Here is a 15305-nt window from a genome sequence, read left to right on the forward strand (position 1 = left end):
ATTCGTGATAGATGGTAGATGTGACTGATTCGTTGTCTTGTGTGATTCATCATTTGTATTATGCCATAAGTTCATTGTTTTGATTCAAACTTCAAATTTTATCGATATCCTGAAACAGCCTCAGGTCACTGCGTGAATTAAAAGAATAGCGACAACGATTCAATCGTACCATTTTTTTTACGATCTAAAATCGGCGTTTCAGAATCTGACGCAAACTAGGGCATGTGCAGATGACCATGTCATTAAAAATTCCAAAAACTCCTTAAGTGTAGAACAGTACGTCTTAAGAGAACTTTCTTTCTTAGTACTATGATCTCCTTGGCCAATAGTGAAATACAATAAAAACCCGCATAAAAGAACAAGTGGGTTAAGAACACCCAGCCTGAATTAGGGCGTTTTTAGTACCATTTAAATAAGAAGGGAATCAGCCTAACAAATTAAAAGGTGTTCTTAAAAAAAATAAGATCAATATTTATGTGCTAGACCTGTTCTACAGTACATTAATAGAGTTTAATTTAATTCAATTCACTTTTATTATCAATTTAGATTCATTTACAGTGTTACAAGTAGCAGACTCCAAGCATGACCTGACAAGAGTATATTTTTCTACTGTTTTGATACAGGCGCTGGTATTATTGCAGTAAAGATTTTTCAAATAACATTTTTGAACTTACACATTAATATCACCTACATGTATTGGTAGTCTATATAGTAATACTGTATATATTTTAGAAACATTTATTCAAAAACACCGTAAGAAGGCTTCAGGCTGATTTTCAGTAAACACCCGTTAAATAAGAACAAAATCAGCCTCAACTCCAAAAATGGGTGTTCTTTTATGCGGGTTTTTACTGAACTACATTAGTTATTTGTATAGTAGTTGTAAATAGTGAGCCAAATTTCTATTTAAGACATTGTAAATTTATTCGCTTGAGGCAAAATGTAGCCGCGTATATCATGTATGCATATAGTATAACGACTTCGTTTTTTTTTCTTTCTTGTTCTTAGCTTTTACTTGTTAACTGTAATTTGTTAATTGTAATTCATTTTTATGCGATAATGTGTGATTAGACTGTTATTATTATCGCATTCATTGTTAGCTTCGCATTCTTACGTAATCCCTCCCTATATGATGTGACCTCAGTCAGTCCTCAAATACCTGGCTTGGGCTTCCTGTGTAGTAAGCCGAGAAGCTCTGGGTCCGACATGCGTTCAAAAGATTTTGAGGAACCAAGTGAACAAGTTGCATAACGATGAACTTGAATTCGCTTTTACGAGCATTTCAAGCAAGTAAATTTTGTTATCGTGCTACATATACCATCCCACTAGTACGAAGATTGTCCAGTTCGAGTACAGAGGTAAAGCGATGGGGTTTTCAAGACCAAAACCACCACGATTGCACAGCATTTCAGTCTTTCAAAGTCAAAACTTACTCCACTGGAAGATTGCTTCCCCCTCAAAGAAACTACTGTTCTTTGAACACTAGTGATTCTAAAGATGATGTATTAGAAAGAGAAGAAGCTGTTGCCGCCCAAGATCAGGAACATCCTAATCGAAGGACTATTTTTGTTGGGTCTCTTAACTATCTCACAGATGAAGACAAACTGCACCAACATTTCTCCAAGTATGGAGAGATTGAGCACCTTAGAGTCATTCGTTATACGACGTCTTCCATGCCAAAAAATTATGCTTTCGTGGTTTTTAAGTCTGTTGAGTCCGTCGAAAAGGCTCTACAAGGAAAAAACTTTCTTGATTCAAGAAGGTTAGAGGTTGCGAGGCATGATCGTGATGCTACACACGAGAGAAAGATTTTCCTAAGAGGAATACCCTTGGAACTTGAGATCAATGATATGAAAGACTATTTCTCCCAGTACGGAGACATCAAATCAGTCGATATTCCAATGACTGGTAAAAAGAGAAGAGACTATGGCTTTATTGAATTTTTGTCTGAAAACTCCCCAATCAAAGCACTAAAACGACAAAACCATGAGGTGAAAGGCCATGTCCTGCAGGTGGGCACTTGTATAGCTAAACGCAGAAAAAGTGTACCAGGCAAGATAGTAGTGGACCTTTTACCAGAAGACATTACCCTTGAAGCTGTGAGAAAATATTTTGAGCAATTTGGGCAGCTTAACTCAATTGATATGGTCTTTAAGCGTGATTTTATTTCAGCCAAGAATTTTGCTTTTCTGTGTTTTCAAAATCAAGAAGTTGCTGATGAAGTTTCAAGTAGCAAAAGAAATCATTATATTGATGGCCAAGAAGTAGTTGTGAAGCCAATGCACTCTACGACCAAGTCGAGACCAGCGTCGTCCAGGGAAAAGAAGGTTTTTATAGAAGGTATACCCCTGGGAAAGACTGAAGATGAAATTATGTCATATTTCAATCAATTTGGAGAAGCGATTCATCTTCATTTGATTGAGAGTTGGGAAGAAAGAAAGATAGACCAGTGTGGAATCTTAAGGTTCAAGAGGAAAAGAGATGTTGATAATTTGTTAGCCCAATCAGAGCTCATAATGGAAGGCAGTCCTCTAAATGTACGACGACTTGGATTCACGGCTGAGACTTCATCAGAATACACTCCATTGTATTCAGAGTTTAGAAAGAAACACCAAATAAATTCCATTGATACTAAAATACATGAAAGTATTGAGGGCACAGAAGAAGAAATGCAAGAGAGTGGTCTCACCCATTATCCAAAACTTGATTGATACAGTCCTAATAGTAGAAGAATAATTAATATAAATGGAAAAGAGATATTGATTAATGATGCCCATTGTTATACAATTACTGGTTAAATTTCAAAGTTTCTAGGCTAAGACTCTATCTGGTTGTCTTGATTTCTTGGCCTTTTGCAAATCAAATTTTCAGTTGTCCACCTCTGTTAAATACCCATTGCCACCTACCATAATGCATCACAATTTGTTTACATTTTGAATCGTGTCACCACTGAAAAAACAATTCCAACATTTTGAATAAACTCTTGAATAGTCCCTAAAGCCGTAAAATAATGTAAAAGAATCATTATTGTGCCTTAGTGCTATGTCGGAAAAGGATTTAATATGATGTTATTATTCAATATATGAATCTTTGAATTTCATAGACCACGAAATTCATCTGTGACCGCGGTGGCAATGGGTCTTTAAATTTTTACGGTTGAAACCAAAAACTTTGTTGTTTGGAGTCTGTTTGGGTAGATTGTTTTAAAGACAGTTGTAAAAGCTTTATTTGTGTGTAGAAAATTAAACCTTTTTCATTTGGTAGACTTTAAAGTAACTATGCAATGAGTATGAGTATTATTAGTGTCAGGTCTTAAATTACCAATCCCGTGACACAAAGCTGCATAATTTATTTCAACTAACAGTCAAAGCAGAGTGCAGATTCTACTCTGAGAAACAGTAGAGTGAAGGCTTTTAACCCGAAAAATTAAAAAAATACTAGTCAACACACAAAAGAAAACAATGGAATTAGGTTCTACTAAAATGTGTTAGTGTACCACCTCTTTCTCTTTTACTCTGCCGAAGGACTAGCTTCCAAAATGTCAGTAAGTTTCTTCACCTTTTCACGGTGTATGATTTACCCATTTATCATTACTATTTCATTAGGAACAGCGACGCAGCTCACACTAGTTTTTAGCTAGTTATCTCTTCTTGTTAGTCTAATGTGTATTTACAGGTTTAGTGACTTTACTCTACTCTGCCAATAGCACTAAGTTTTACTAAAAAGCACTTAGGAAACAATAGAAAAGACATTGAACTATTTAGTATTATTTTAATTTATTATTTAATTTAAAAATTTAGTACTATTTTATGATAAGTGTGGGGGGGGGAGGGGGGGGGGGAGACTATGGATAATTTCTGGAACTACACAACAGACAATGTGCATGAGCACAAATTTTGAGCACAAAGTGTGATGAGAAACCAATGCTTTTTTGGCTCCTCTAATAATTCTTCTGACAATAAGCCTTTTCATAGTTTAAGAATAGAATCCACTGCGCATGCGATTTTATCCTGAATTTCTCACCTTTTGTTTAATTAAGAGCAAAAGAAGGTTTAGACAAAACAAGGGGGGAAATTCGGGATAAAATCACATGCGCAGTGGATAAACTATGAAAAGGCTTATTATTCCATTGACATTTCCTATGAAAATATAAGTATTTCTACAGACGAAAATAACATTTTCCCCTTCTGATAGTTCCTTTAAATTTCCCTGCTTCACTTTTTGCAGTTCTATATTTTGCAGAGTGCTTTGTAAGGTTTGATGCACATTGCCTATTAGTAATGCTAAACATGTGAACCTCAAAATTATATTACTTGAGTCTAATGATTTTGTTCTAAAATCATGGGCTGATTTAGAATTGGTAGTTCCAGAAATTATCGTCAATACCTCCATTTGGACAACCAGTTGTAAAATGGCAGATGTTGAATATGATGAGCACGAAGAAACAAGTGAAGACGAAATCAGCGACCAAAGTCAGTATTGGTGAGGAAACTGAGGACGACGGTGAATCGAAAGTTAGTGATTCTGAAGAGGACGATGATAAGTCAGTAAAGCACAGTTGGTCGGCTCTCGTAGGAGAAGCTACAGATCGTCATCAGAAAGAGTTAGAGGGTCAAATGGAAAACTACCTGCACGAAGGAGAAAGCGAAGAAAGTGCTGCAGTCAAAGCGCATAACAGTATGTTACCAGTCTATAGAAAGGAGCAGAGAAAAGTTTTGTTGGAAAAGTTAGAAAGGATGCACACACTGAAGAAAGACCCGTATTTCCGAAAAATCATGAAAACTAGACAGGAGCTCATGGACACAGATGACTATGACTGGAAAGAGGCGACTCAAGTTGTGATTCAACAGCGTAAACATCTGCTAAACAATTTATTTCGACCACTTAAAAATGATGAGACAGATGAAGAGGAAGATTTGCGATATCATCAGCGTCCTAAACGTCGAAGGTTAGTAAACTAGAAAGAAAAATTAAATGTACTTTTTTTGCAATGAAACTTTATTAAATATAGTTAAATAGTTATAGAGACGTCCTCTTGTTCTGCTCATTTTACTCATGCTCTGCTCACAGGGGCACTAGGGGCACCAGCTAGTGGCACTTTAAAAAACCGTCATCATGGGAAACAATCGATATTAAGAATGAAACCAAGGGGCATTGTTAGAGGCACTTTTATTTCCCTCTGTTTAAAGAAAGAACATTTGAAAGAGGGGATTAACCTTGTCAACCCAAGAAAGGTGCTCCAATCAATAACCTTGCTCTGAAAAAAGTTCACACCCTCATTTTCATTCATAAACACAACTTTTTCAAATCTTACTTAAACAAAGAACAAGGAACAAATACTCAACAGTAAGATCAACCTCATGAAATTATAAATTTATATATTTCCAAAACAGTATATAGCGATTGATGAAGACAAGAGGCCCCTTCATTCATTCCTAAATTCATTCTTAAGCAATCGGTAAAAATTGTGTGGTCTGGGGCCTGGCTCCTCGCTCCTCATGTTGCAGAACTCTCATTTCAAATCTACTTCCGGCTCCCTCAATTCGGGGTCTTTAATTTCTTCGCTACTGCCTCCTTGAAATTGAATCAAAACAATAGAGCTATAGTATATTGAAATGATGAATCACACAAGACAACGAATCAGTCACATCTACGCCATCTATCACGAATACCAAAAATTGATAAGTCACTAACTAACAAATGTACTTTAAAAAAATCGTGTTCTCTTCATGATTCAATTAAATGGGACATCCCAGGCAAGGATTGACAACACTCCAGCGAGCATTATTCACTATGTTTTTCTTCAACTGGAACATTATATGGATCGTGTGCAGGATGAGAAATGGAAGGGGATCATCGTGGTCATATACTGCTTCCTTTCCATGCAGTACCGTAGAAAGAAGCTTCCTTATACCTTGTCTACCAGTAAACAGCTTGTACACTTCTTGATATAGCCAATAGACATGAAGGGATTGGTCTGGTGGCTTGACAGGGAACACCACCTCTTCATCTTGAACAATTTCAGGCTCCAATGCGGCTTGGATAGCTACAGCAAGTTTTGGATCACAATGGAAAGTAGTTATGGCTGAATGAAGGCGTGGGTTACACTCTAGGCAGTAGATGTTGTTGTTATTGTGGTCTTGGATGAAATCGAAACAGAGTCCACCTGAAATCTTCAATTTACTGCAGAATTCTGTGGTCCATTCTTCTATTTCCTTATGGTCTATTGCGTCGTAGTCTATTTGAACACTTGAACTTGGACAAACTTGAATAGCAAGTATTTTTCCGTTGCGGCAAATCACGTTTGAACAGTATTCACTGCCATTGATGTATTCACACACAAAGTAAGTCCGTCCAAGGGTGATTTGCATCTCGTATTCCTTCACATACTCTTTGAAGGCATTCAAATCGTGAGGAATTCGTCTAAAATTTTTCCTATCTTCAGAATAATCTTCAACGGGTTTCAAAAAATAGTGATGGTTCTCAAACAAATTCTCATCTCGCAGCTTGTATAACTCGTCCACTCGAGAGATGACTCTGAAGTCTGGAATGGAAAGTCCAAGCCTCTGGCATTCACTGAGAAAACGCCTTTTATCGTTGAGCAGGAGCGCCATCTCTAGGCTACCAAATCCTAAGCATCTTATTCGAGGACAAACTTTTGCTAACTTCTGCTCGACCATATAGTTTGGAATAGCGGAGTAAGCTTTACTGACCGGGACAAACCAATCCACCTTCTCCTCGACTGCCACTTTCACTACTCCGTCAATGTACTTGTCCATGGTCTTGCTATTGTAGTGTGGAACGTATCGGGTACGCGAGACATACTTAGACCAACTCGATGCAGAATATTTGTATTGATCTGATTCCACAAGAATTATCCGATGACCTGCTTTGGCCAGTGTTCGCAAGACATGAAGAGACTTGGTTAGGACTCCGTCGGTCACGAGAACGGTTCTTCTAAACTTTGGCTTGGCCGGGTCTCGCTCTTTAAATCCTTTAAGCATTCTAGATGTTCTGCCGAAGAGCCATGATATTAGGGTGATGATAAGCCACAAAGGGCTTGCACACAGAAAGATGACAAAATACAAGCAAGCTTTTGCTCTGTACCACATACTTTTAACTTTTACGTTTTCTCCTAACGATGTTACATAAGTGTTTAAGTGATATAAAGTTAGTGCATGGACCGTTAAAGGAATAAACCGTGAAACTACGCTATATATTACGTAATAGAGGAGCGATCTAACTTGCCACGTGAAACATACTGAACTTTGCATTTTGTATTAAAGATGACAATAGAACGATTTCGCGTAAGCTCCTTTTTACATGCAAATGAGTTTAGGTAGTAAAATAACTGGACTGGACTGGACAGAGAAAAATCTGTAAAACATAGACTGGACTGGACTGGACTGGACTGGACTGGACTCGAAATCTGTAAAACATGGACTGGACTGGACTCGAAATCTGTAAAACATGAAAAATAATAAGCTTAAATAACCGGAAATGACTCCACGACTTCAGCTTGGGTAGAACTTAGTATTACAACTATTGACAACCCAAAAGAGGTCTTAAGGCAATCTTTATGGAACAATGTTTTCATTCCTTTAAATTGTAGTGTTTTAAGTAGACAACATGTTTTAAATGTCAATATACGTTTTGTCAGAGACGTGTGGGATAAAGAAAAAGGTTTTCATTGGGAAGTAGAAATAAACAAAGGGTTAGAAAATACAGAATGGTTAACTTGGGTTAAAATAATCACTCTTATTCCAACACAGTGGAAACCTTCTCCCAGTACGGAGATATCAAATCAGTTGATATTCCAATGACTGGTAAAAAGAGAAGAGACTATGCCTTTATTAAATTTTTGTCTGAAAACTCCCCAATCAAAGCACTAAAACGACAAAACCATGAGGTGAAAGGCCATGTCCTGCAGGTAGGCACTTGTATAGCTAAACGCAGAAAAAGTGTACCAGGCAAGATAGTAGTAGACCTTTTACCAGAAGACATTACTCTTGAAGCTGTGAGAAAATATTTTGAGCAATTTGGGCAGCTTAACTCAATTGATATGGTCTTTAAGCGTGATTTTACTTCAGCCAAGAATTTTGCTTTTCTGTGTTTTCAAAATCAAGAAGTTGCTGATGAAGTTTCAAGTAGCAAAAGAAATCATTATATTGATGGGCAGGAAGTTATTGTGAAGCCAATGCACTCTACGACCAAATCGAGACCAGCGTCGTCCAGGGAATGACGTATTTCATTTCAGGGTATTTCACTCCCTCAGTTTAATGGTGAAATTAAATGACGTTATTTGTCACAAATAACGTCTGCGAAGGGTGAGGCTAGTGAAAAGCTGAAAAAAGACTTATTTTGTGTTTCAATTCAAAGCCCCATCTTTTAAGGCTCAAATTAAACAGGGAATACGTCCAAACTCTCGTTGTTTTTTTCGACGATCACTTCCGCCTTTGTTTACATGGGAATAGCCCTTCTCGGAAACGAAACGAACCCATGCAAAATGCTAAACCACATTTTACAAGTATTATATAGTGAACCAAGATATCGTTTTCTGTGTTTTACTTCTTCATTTTATATTTGGATACCAAACAAGATATTGTCAACATTGTCTGATCAGCCTTCAGCAAAATAAGTGGGTTTTTACCCTTTGGTTACCCCCCAAAGACGCAAAGTATTATGGGGATGTGAAAGTAGAGAATACCAAAACTAATAAGTCCTAACTAACAAATTTACTTTTAAAAGTATCGTGTTCTCCTCATGATTCAATTGCAGAGACGTCCAAGGCAAGGATTGACAACACTCCAGCGAGCATTATTCACTATGTTTTTCTTCAACTGGAACATTATGTGGATCGTGTGCAGGATGAGAAATGGAAGGGGATCATCGTGATCATATACTGCTTCCTTTCCATGCAGTACCGTAGAAAGAAGCTCCCTTATACCTTGCCTACCAGTAAACAGCTTGTACACTTCTTGATATAGCCAATAGACATGAAGGGATTGGTCTGGTGGCTTGACAGGGAACACCACCTCTTCATCTTGAACAATTTCAGGCTCCAATGCGACTTGGATAGCTACAGCAAGTTTTGGATCACAATGGAAAGTAGTTATGGCTGAATGAAGGCGTGGGTTACACTCTAGGCAGTAGATGTTGTTGTTATTGTGGTCTTGGATGAAATCGAAACAGAGTCCACCTGAAATCTTCAATTTACTGCAGAATTCTGTGGTCCATTCTTCTATTTCCTTATGGTCTATTGCGTCGTAGTCTATTTGAACACTTGAACTTGGACAAACTTGAATAGCAAGTATTTTTCCGTTGCGGCAAATCACGTTTGAACAGTATTCACTGCCATTGATGTATTCACACACAAAGTAAGTCCGTCCAAGGGTGATTTGCATCTCGTATTCCTTCACATACTCTTTGAAGGCATTCAAATCGTGAGGAATTCGTCTAAAATTTTTCCTATCTTCAGAATAATCTTCAACGGGTTTCAAAAAATAGTGATGGTTCTCAAACAAATTCTCATCTCGCAGCTTGTATAATTCGTCCACTCGAGAGATGACTCTGAAGTCTGGAATGGAAAGTCCAAGCCTCTGGCATTCACTGAGAAAACGCCTTTTATCGTTGAGCAGGAGCGCCATCTCTAGGCTACCAAATCCTAAGCATCTTATTCGAGGACAAACTTTTGCTAACTTCTGCTCGACCATATAGTTTGGAATAGCGGAGTAAGCTTTACTGACCGGGACAAACCAATCCACCTTCTCCTCGACTGCCACTTTCACTACTCCGTCAATGTACTTGTCCATGGTCTTGCTATTGTAGTGTGGAACGTATCGGGTACGCGAGACATACTTAGACCAACTCGATGCAGAATATTTGTATTGATCTGATTCCACAAGAATTATCCGATGACCTGCTTTGGCCAGTGTTCGCAAGACATGAAGAGACTTGGTTAGGACTCCGTCGGTCACGAGAACGGTTCTTCTAAACTTTGGCTTGGCCGGGTCTCGCTCTTTAAATCCTTTAAGCATTCTAGATGTTCTGCCGAAGAGCCATGATATTAGGGTGATGATAAGCCACAAAGGGCTTGCACACAGAAAGATGACAAAATACAAGCAAGCTTTTGCTCTGTACCACATACTTTTAACTTTTACGTTTTCTCCTAACGATGTTACATAAGTGTTTAAGTGATATAAAGTTAGTGCATGGACCGTTAAAGGAATAAACCGTGAAACTACGCTATATATTACGTAATAGAGGAGCGATCTAACTTGCCACGTGAAACATACTGAACTTTGCATTTTGTATTAAAGATGACAATAGAACGATTTCGCGTAAGCTCCTTTTTACATGCAAATGAGTTTAGGTAGTAAAATAACTGGACTGGACTGGACAGAGAAAAATCTGTAAAACATAGACTGGACTGGACTGGACTGGACTGGACTGGACTCGAAATCTGTAAAACATGGACTGGACTGGACTCGAAATCTGTAAAACATGAAAAATAATAAGCTTAAATAACCGGAAATGACTCCACGACTTCAGCTTGGGTAGAACTTAGTATTACAACTATTGACAACCCAAAAGAGGTCTTAAGGCAATCTTTATGGAACAATGTTTTCATTCCTTTAAATTGTAGTGTTTTAAGTAGGCAACATGTTTTAAATGTCAATATACGTTTTGTCAGAGACGTGTGGGATAAAGAAAAAGGTTTTCATTGGGAAGTAGAAATAAACAAAGGGTTAGAAAATACAGAATGGTTAACTTGGGTTAAAATAATCACTCTTATTCCAACACAGTGGAAACCTTCTCCCAGTACGGAGATATCAAATCAGTTGATATTCCAATGACTGGTAAAAAGAGAAGAGACTATGCCTTTATTAAATTTTTGTCTGAAAACTCCCCAATCAAAGCACTAAAACGACAAAACCATGAGGTGAAAGGCCATGTCCTGCAGGTAGGCACTTGTATAGCTAAACGCAGAAAAAGTGTACCAGGCAAGATAGTAGTAGACCTTTTACCAGAAGACATTACTCTTGAAGCTGTGAGAAAATATTTTGAGCAATTTGGGCAGCTTAACTCAATTGATATGGTCTTTAAGCGTGATTTTACTTCAGCCAAGAATTTTGCTTTTCTGTGTTTTCAAAATCAAGAAGTTGCTGATGAAGTTTCAAGTAGCAAAAGAAATCATTATATTGATGGGCAGGAAGTTATTGTGAAGCCAATGCACTCTACGACCAAATCGAGACCAGCGTCGTCCAGGGAATGACGTATTTCATTTCAGGGTATTTCACTCCCTCAGTTTAATGGTGAAATTAAATGACGTTATTTGTCACAAATAACGTCTGCGAAGGGTGAGGCTAGTGAAAAGCTGAAAAAAGACTTATTTTGTGTTTCAATTCAAAGCCCCATCTTTTAAGGCTCAAATTAAACAGGGAATACGTCCAAACTCTCGTTGTTTTTTTCGACGATCACTTCCGCCTTTGTTTACATGGGAATAGCCCTTCTCGGAAACGAAACGAACCCATGCAAAATGCTAAACCACATTTTACAAGTATTATATAGTGAACCAAGATATCGTTTTCTGTGTTTTACTTCTTCATTTTATATTTGGATACCAAACAAGATATTGTCAACATTGTCTGATCAGCCTTCAGCAAAATAAGTGGGTTTTTACCCTTTGGTTACCCCCCAAAGACGCAAAGTATTATGGGGATGTGAAAGTAGAGAATACCAAAACTAATAAGTCCTAACTAACAAATTTACTTTTAAAAGTATCGTGTTCTCCTCATGATTCAATTGCAGAGACGTCCAAGGCAAGGATTGACAACACTCCAGCGAGCATTATTCACTATGTTTTTCTTCAACTGGAACATTATGTGGATCGTGTGCAGGATGAGAAATGGAAGGGGATCATCGTGATCATATACTGCTTCCTTTCCATGCAGTACCGTAGAAAGAAGCTCCCTTATACCTTGCCTACCAGTAAACAGCTTGTACACTTCTTGGTATAGCCAATAGACATGAAGGGATTGGTCTGGTGGCTTGACAGGGAACACCACCTCTTCATCTTGAACAATTTCAGGCTCCAATGCGACTTGGATAGCTACAGCAAGTTTTGGATCACAATGGAAGGTAGTTATGGCTGAATGAAGGCGTGGGTTACACTCTAGGCAGTAGATGTTGTTGTTATTGTGGTCTTGGATGAAATCGAAACAGAGTCCACCTGAAATCTTCAACTTACTGCAGAATTCTGTGGTCCATTCTTCTATTTCCTTATGGTCTATTGCGTCGTAGTCTATTTGAACACTTGAACTTGGACAAACTTGAATAGCAAGTATTTTTCCGTTGCGGCAAATCACGTTTGAACAGTATTCACTGCCATTGATGTATTCACACACAAAGTAAGTCCGTCCAAGGGTGATTTGCATCTCGTATTCCTTCACATACTCTTTGAAGGCATTCAAATCGTGAGGAATTTGTCTAAAATTTTTCCTATCTTCAGAATAATCTTCAACGGGTTTCAAAAAATAGTGATGGTTCTCAAACAAATTCTCATCTCGCAGCTTGTATAATTCGTCCACTCGAGAGATGACTCTGAAGTCTGGAATGGAAAGTCCAAGCCTCTGGCATTCACTGAGAAAACGCCTTTTATCGTTGAGCAGGAGCGCCATCTCTAGGCTACCAAATCCTAAGCATCTTATTCGAGGACAAACCTTTGCTAACTTCTGCTCGACCATATAGTTTGGAATAGCGGAGTAAGTTTTACTGACCGGGACAAACCAATCCACCTTCTCCTCGACTGCCACTTTCACTACTCCGTCGATGTACTTGTCCATGGTCTTGCCATTATGGTGTGGAACGTATCGGGTACGCGAGACATACTTAGACCAACTCGATGCAGAATATTTGTATTGATCTGATTCCACAAGAATTATCCGATGACCTGCTTTGGCCAGTGTTCGCATGACATGAAGAGACTTAGTTTGGACTCCGTCGGTCACGAGAACGGTTCTTCTAAACATTGGCTTGGCCGGGTCTCGCTCTTTAAATCCTTTAAGCATTCTAGATGTTCTGCCGAAGAGCCATGATATTAGGGTAATGATAAGCCACAAAGGGCTTGCACACAAGAAGATGACAAAATACAAGCAAGCTTTTGCTCTGTACCACATACTTTTACTCAGCTCACAAGCTTACGTTTTCTCCTAACGATGTTACATAAGCGTTTAAGTGATATAAAACTAGTGCAGTGGACCATTAAAGGAATAAACCGTGAAACCACGCTATATTACATAATAGACAGGAGTGATCTAACTTGGCATGTGAAACATTGAACTTTGCATTTTGTATTAAAGATGACAATGATGTGCAAATAGACGACGCTCTAGCTAAAATGGACTAAAATGAAAGCATTTGACGCTAGTTGAAAGAATACTGAGACAGACCCATTCCCAAATTTAGAGAAACTTGACAGGCCACAGAATCTAAGAATATGATTATCATAATATCGATAAGAATTCATAAAATCGATTATTCTCGTCTCTAAATATAACTAAAACCAATCTTGTACTCAGAGCCTTTATTTCTTTGCGCATTAAGAAATCAGCTCTGGGTACGACATTAAATTAAAACTGGCTTTGCGTCTCTCAGTTTTGTGGCTCGTCAAAGTTGGATGCGCATGCGACCTTGCGGAGAAAACAGTCGATTTTAATTGGATGACCACACTGAATGTCGCGATCTAGCCAGCAGGGCTTCGTGTTACGTATGATCTCCGCGTGTTACGTAAGAGTGCGCGCGTCTCCCACCGAAGACAATTATTCAGGAATTTTTTTACGCTTTCACTCTACGAGCTATATTGCGAGAAATAAATTGATGTACTTATATATTATGTCTTCAGCATGCACAATATATATATTTTTACGTATTTGTCCTGACAACTTTTTTGTAAACAAGAAAAAACGAGGGAGACTCTGCTAACAGGGAAGATTCCAATCCGCAAGAACCCCGGAATGATTTGTCCACAATCTGTCGCAATATAAATCAGTTGAAAACACTTGGAAATTTTGTTAATTAAAATACTCGACTTTATTATCATTTGCTGAGCAAAGGCAATACACCCGATTGCTCGTTCTTATCAGACGACACTACCGGGATAAGAACACACAAGGACAAAAAGGAAAGGTTTTTGAACATAACTGCATGGTAAATCTTTGAACAAATTTATCTTCGATCCCCAAATTACTCTTTTATCACTTGCTAAGCAAGGACGACACACCCGATTGTTCTTTCTTATCAGGGCGACTCCAGGGATAAGAACACACAAGGACAAAAAAAAAAAAAAAAAAAAGAAGAGATTTTTGACAAAACTGGTAATCTTTCACCAAATCTACCTTCGTACCAAAAGTTTTATTGCAAAAGCTTTGCTTGAATTCAGTGTCCAAGCCCGTTTGAGTAATGTGGGAGAGCGTTGGATGGGCTTAGACGATTTGATATTCCAAAGCTGCAGCGCTTAATGTTTGTAGCGCGCGCGTAAGAACGCTGCGTCTAGTTACGTCACTAGCCTCTTCCGCAAGCATCTCTGTGGCTTTCTCTAATTTCTCTAACTATTAATGAGCAGGAGTCTGGGAACGAAGAAATAAAAAACCAGACGAGGGGAGGGAGGGGAGGAGGCCCAGCACTCTCGGTTTTCACTGAGGGAGGAAGCCCCTTCGCTATAGTGATATATTATGTGAGAGTTTATAGAGTTGCCTGCGGAGGAGGCTATTACGTCACAATCAATCGAACCTAGTTACGTCAGAAGCTGATTACACAGGTAATCCAGGTAGGCACTTGTATAGCTAAACGCAGAAAAAGTGTACCAGGCAAAATAGTAGTAGACCTTTTACCAGAAGACATTACTCTTGAAGCTGTGAGAAAATATTTTGAGCAATTTGGGCAGCTTAACTCAATTTATATGGTCTTTAAGCGTGATTTTACTTCAGCCAAGAATTTTGCTTTTCTGTGTTTTCAAAATCAAGAAGTAGCTGATGAAGTTTCAAGTAGCAAAAGAAATCATTATATTGATGGGCAGGAAGTTATTGTGAAGCCAATGCACTCTACGACCAAATCGAGACCAGCGTCGTCCAGGGAATGACGTATTTCATTTCAGGGTATTTCACTCCCTCAGTTTAATGGTGAAATTAAATGACGTTATTTGTCACAAATAACGTCTGCGAAGGGTGAGGCTAGTGAAAAGCTGAAAAAAGACTTATTTTGTGTTTCAATTCAAAGCCCCATCTTTTGAGGCTCAAATTAAACAG

General features: G+C 38.3%; 6 protein-coding genes across 6 annotated transcripts; 3 read left to right on the top strand and 3 right to left on the bottom strand.

Moving 5' to 3' along the window:
* Nucleotides 1-1198: 1198 nt before the first annotated feature.
* On the top strand, nucleotides 1199-3263 carry LOC116297500 (uncharacterized). The gene has a single exon (XM_031705739.2). It carries the CDS (start codon nucleotides 1254-1256, stop codon nucleotides 2709-2711), a length of 1458 nt encoding a protein of 485 aa, XP_031561599.2. The 5' UTR covers nucleotides 1199-1253; the 3' UTR covers nucleotides 2712-3263.
* A 2475-nt stretch (nucleotides 3264-5738) lies between these two features.
* Nucleotides 5739-7112, bottom strand: LOC148912388 (uncharacterized). The gene has a single exon (XM_089027606.1). The coding sequence runs from the start codon at nucleotides 7110-7112 to the stop codon at nucleotides 5739-5741; it is 1374 nt and encodes a 457-aa protein (XP_088883732.1).
* A 707-nt stretch (nucleotides 7113-7819) lies between these two features.
* On the top strand, nucleotides 7820-8242 carry LOC148912389 (heterogeneous nuclear ribonucleoprotein A2 homolog 1-like). Its single transcript, XM_089027607.1, has one exon. The coding sequence runs from the start codon at nucleotides 7820-7822 to the stop codon at nucleotides 8240-8242; it is 423 nt and encodes a 140-aa protein (XP_088883733.1).
* A 526-nt stretch (nucleotides 8243-8768) lies between these two features.
* On the bottom strand, nucleotides 8769-10145 carry LOC148912390 (uncharacterized). The gene has a single exon (XM_089027609.1). The coding sequence runs from the start codon at nucleotides 10143-10145 to the stop codon at nucleotides 8769-8771; it is 1377 nt and encodes a 458-aa protein (XP_088883735.1).
* A 707-nt stretch (nucleotides 10146-10852) lies between these two features.
* On the top strand, nucleotides 10853-11275 carry LOC148912391 (heterogeneous nuclear ribonucleoprotein A2 homolog 1-like). Its single transcript, XM_089027610.1, has one exon. The coding sequence runs from the start codon at nucleotides 10853-10855 to the stop codon at nucleotides 11273-11275; it is 423 nt and encodes a 140-aa protein (XP_088883736.1).
* Nucleotides 11276-11801: 526 nt separating this feature from the next.
* LOC148912392 (uncharacterized) lies at nucleotides 11802-13178 on the bottom strand. The gene has a single exon (XM_089027611.1). It carries the CDS (start codon nucleotides 13176-13178, stop codon nucleotides 11802-11804), a length of 1377 nt encoding a protein of 458 aa, XP_088883737.1.
* Nucleotides 13179-15305: the final 2127 nt, after the last annotated feature.

Source organism: Actinia tenebrosa, unplaced genomic scaffold, assembly GCF_029948245.1.
Source record: "Actinia tenebrosa isolate PJP-AT-01 unplaced genomic scaffold, QUT_ActTen_1.0 PGA_scaffold11__36_contigs__length_13525064, whole genome shotgun sequence".
In the NCBI taxonomy this organism is placed as follows: Eukaryota; Metazoa; Cnidaria; class Anthozoa; order Actiniaria; family Actiniidae; genus Actinia; species Actinia tenebrosa.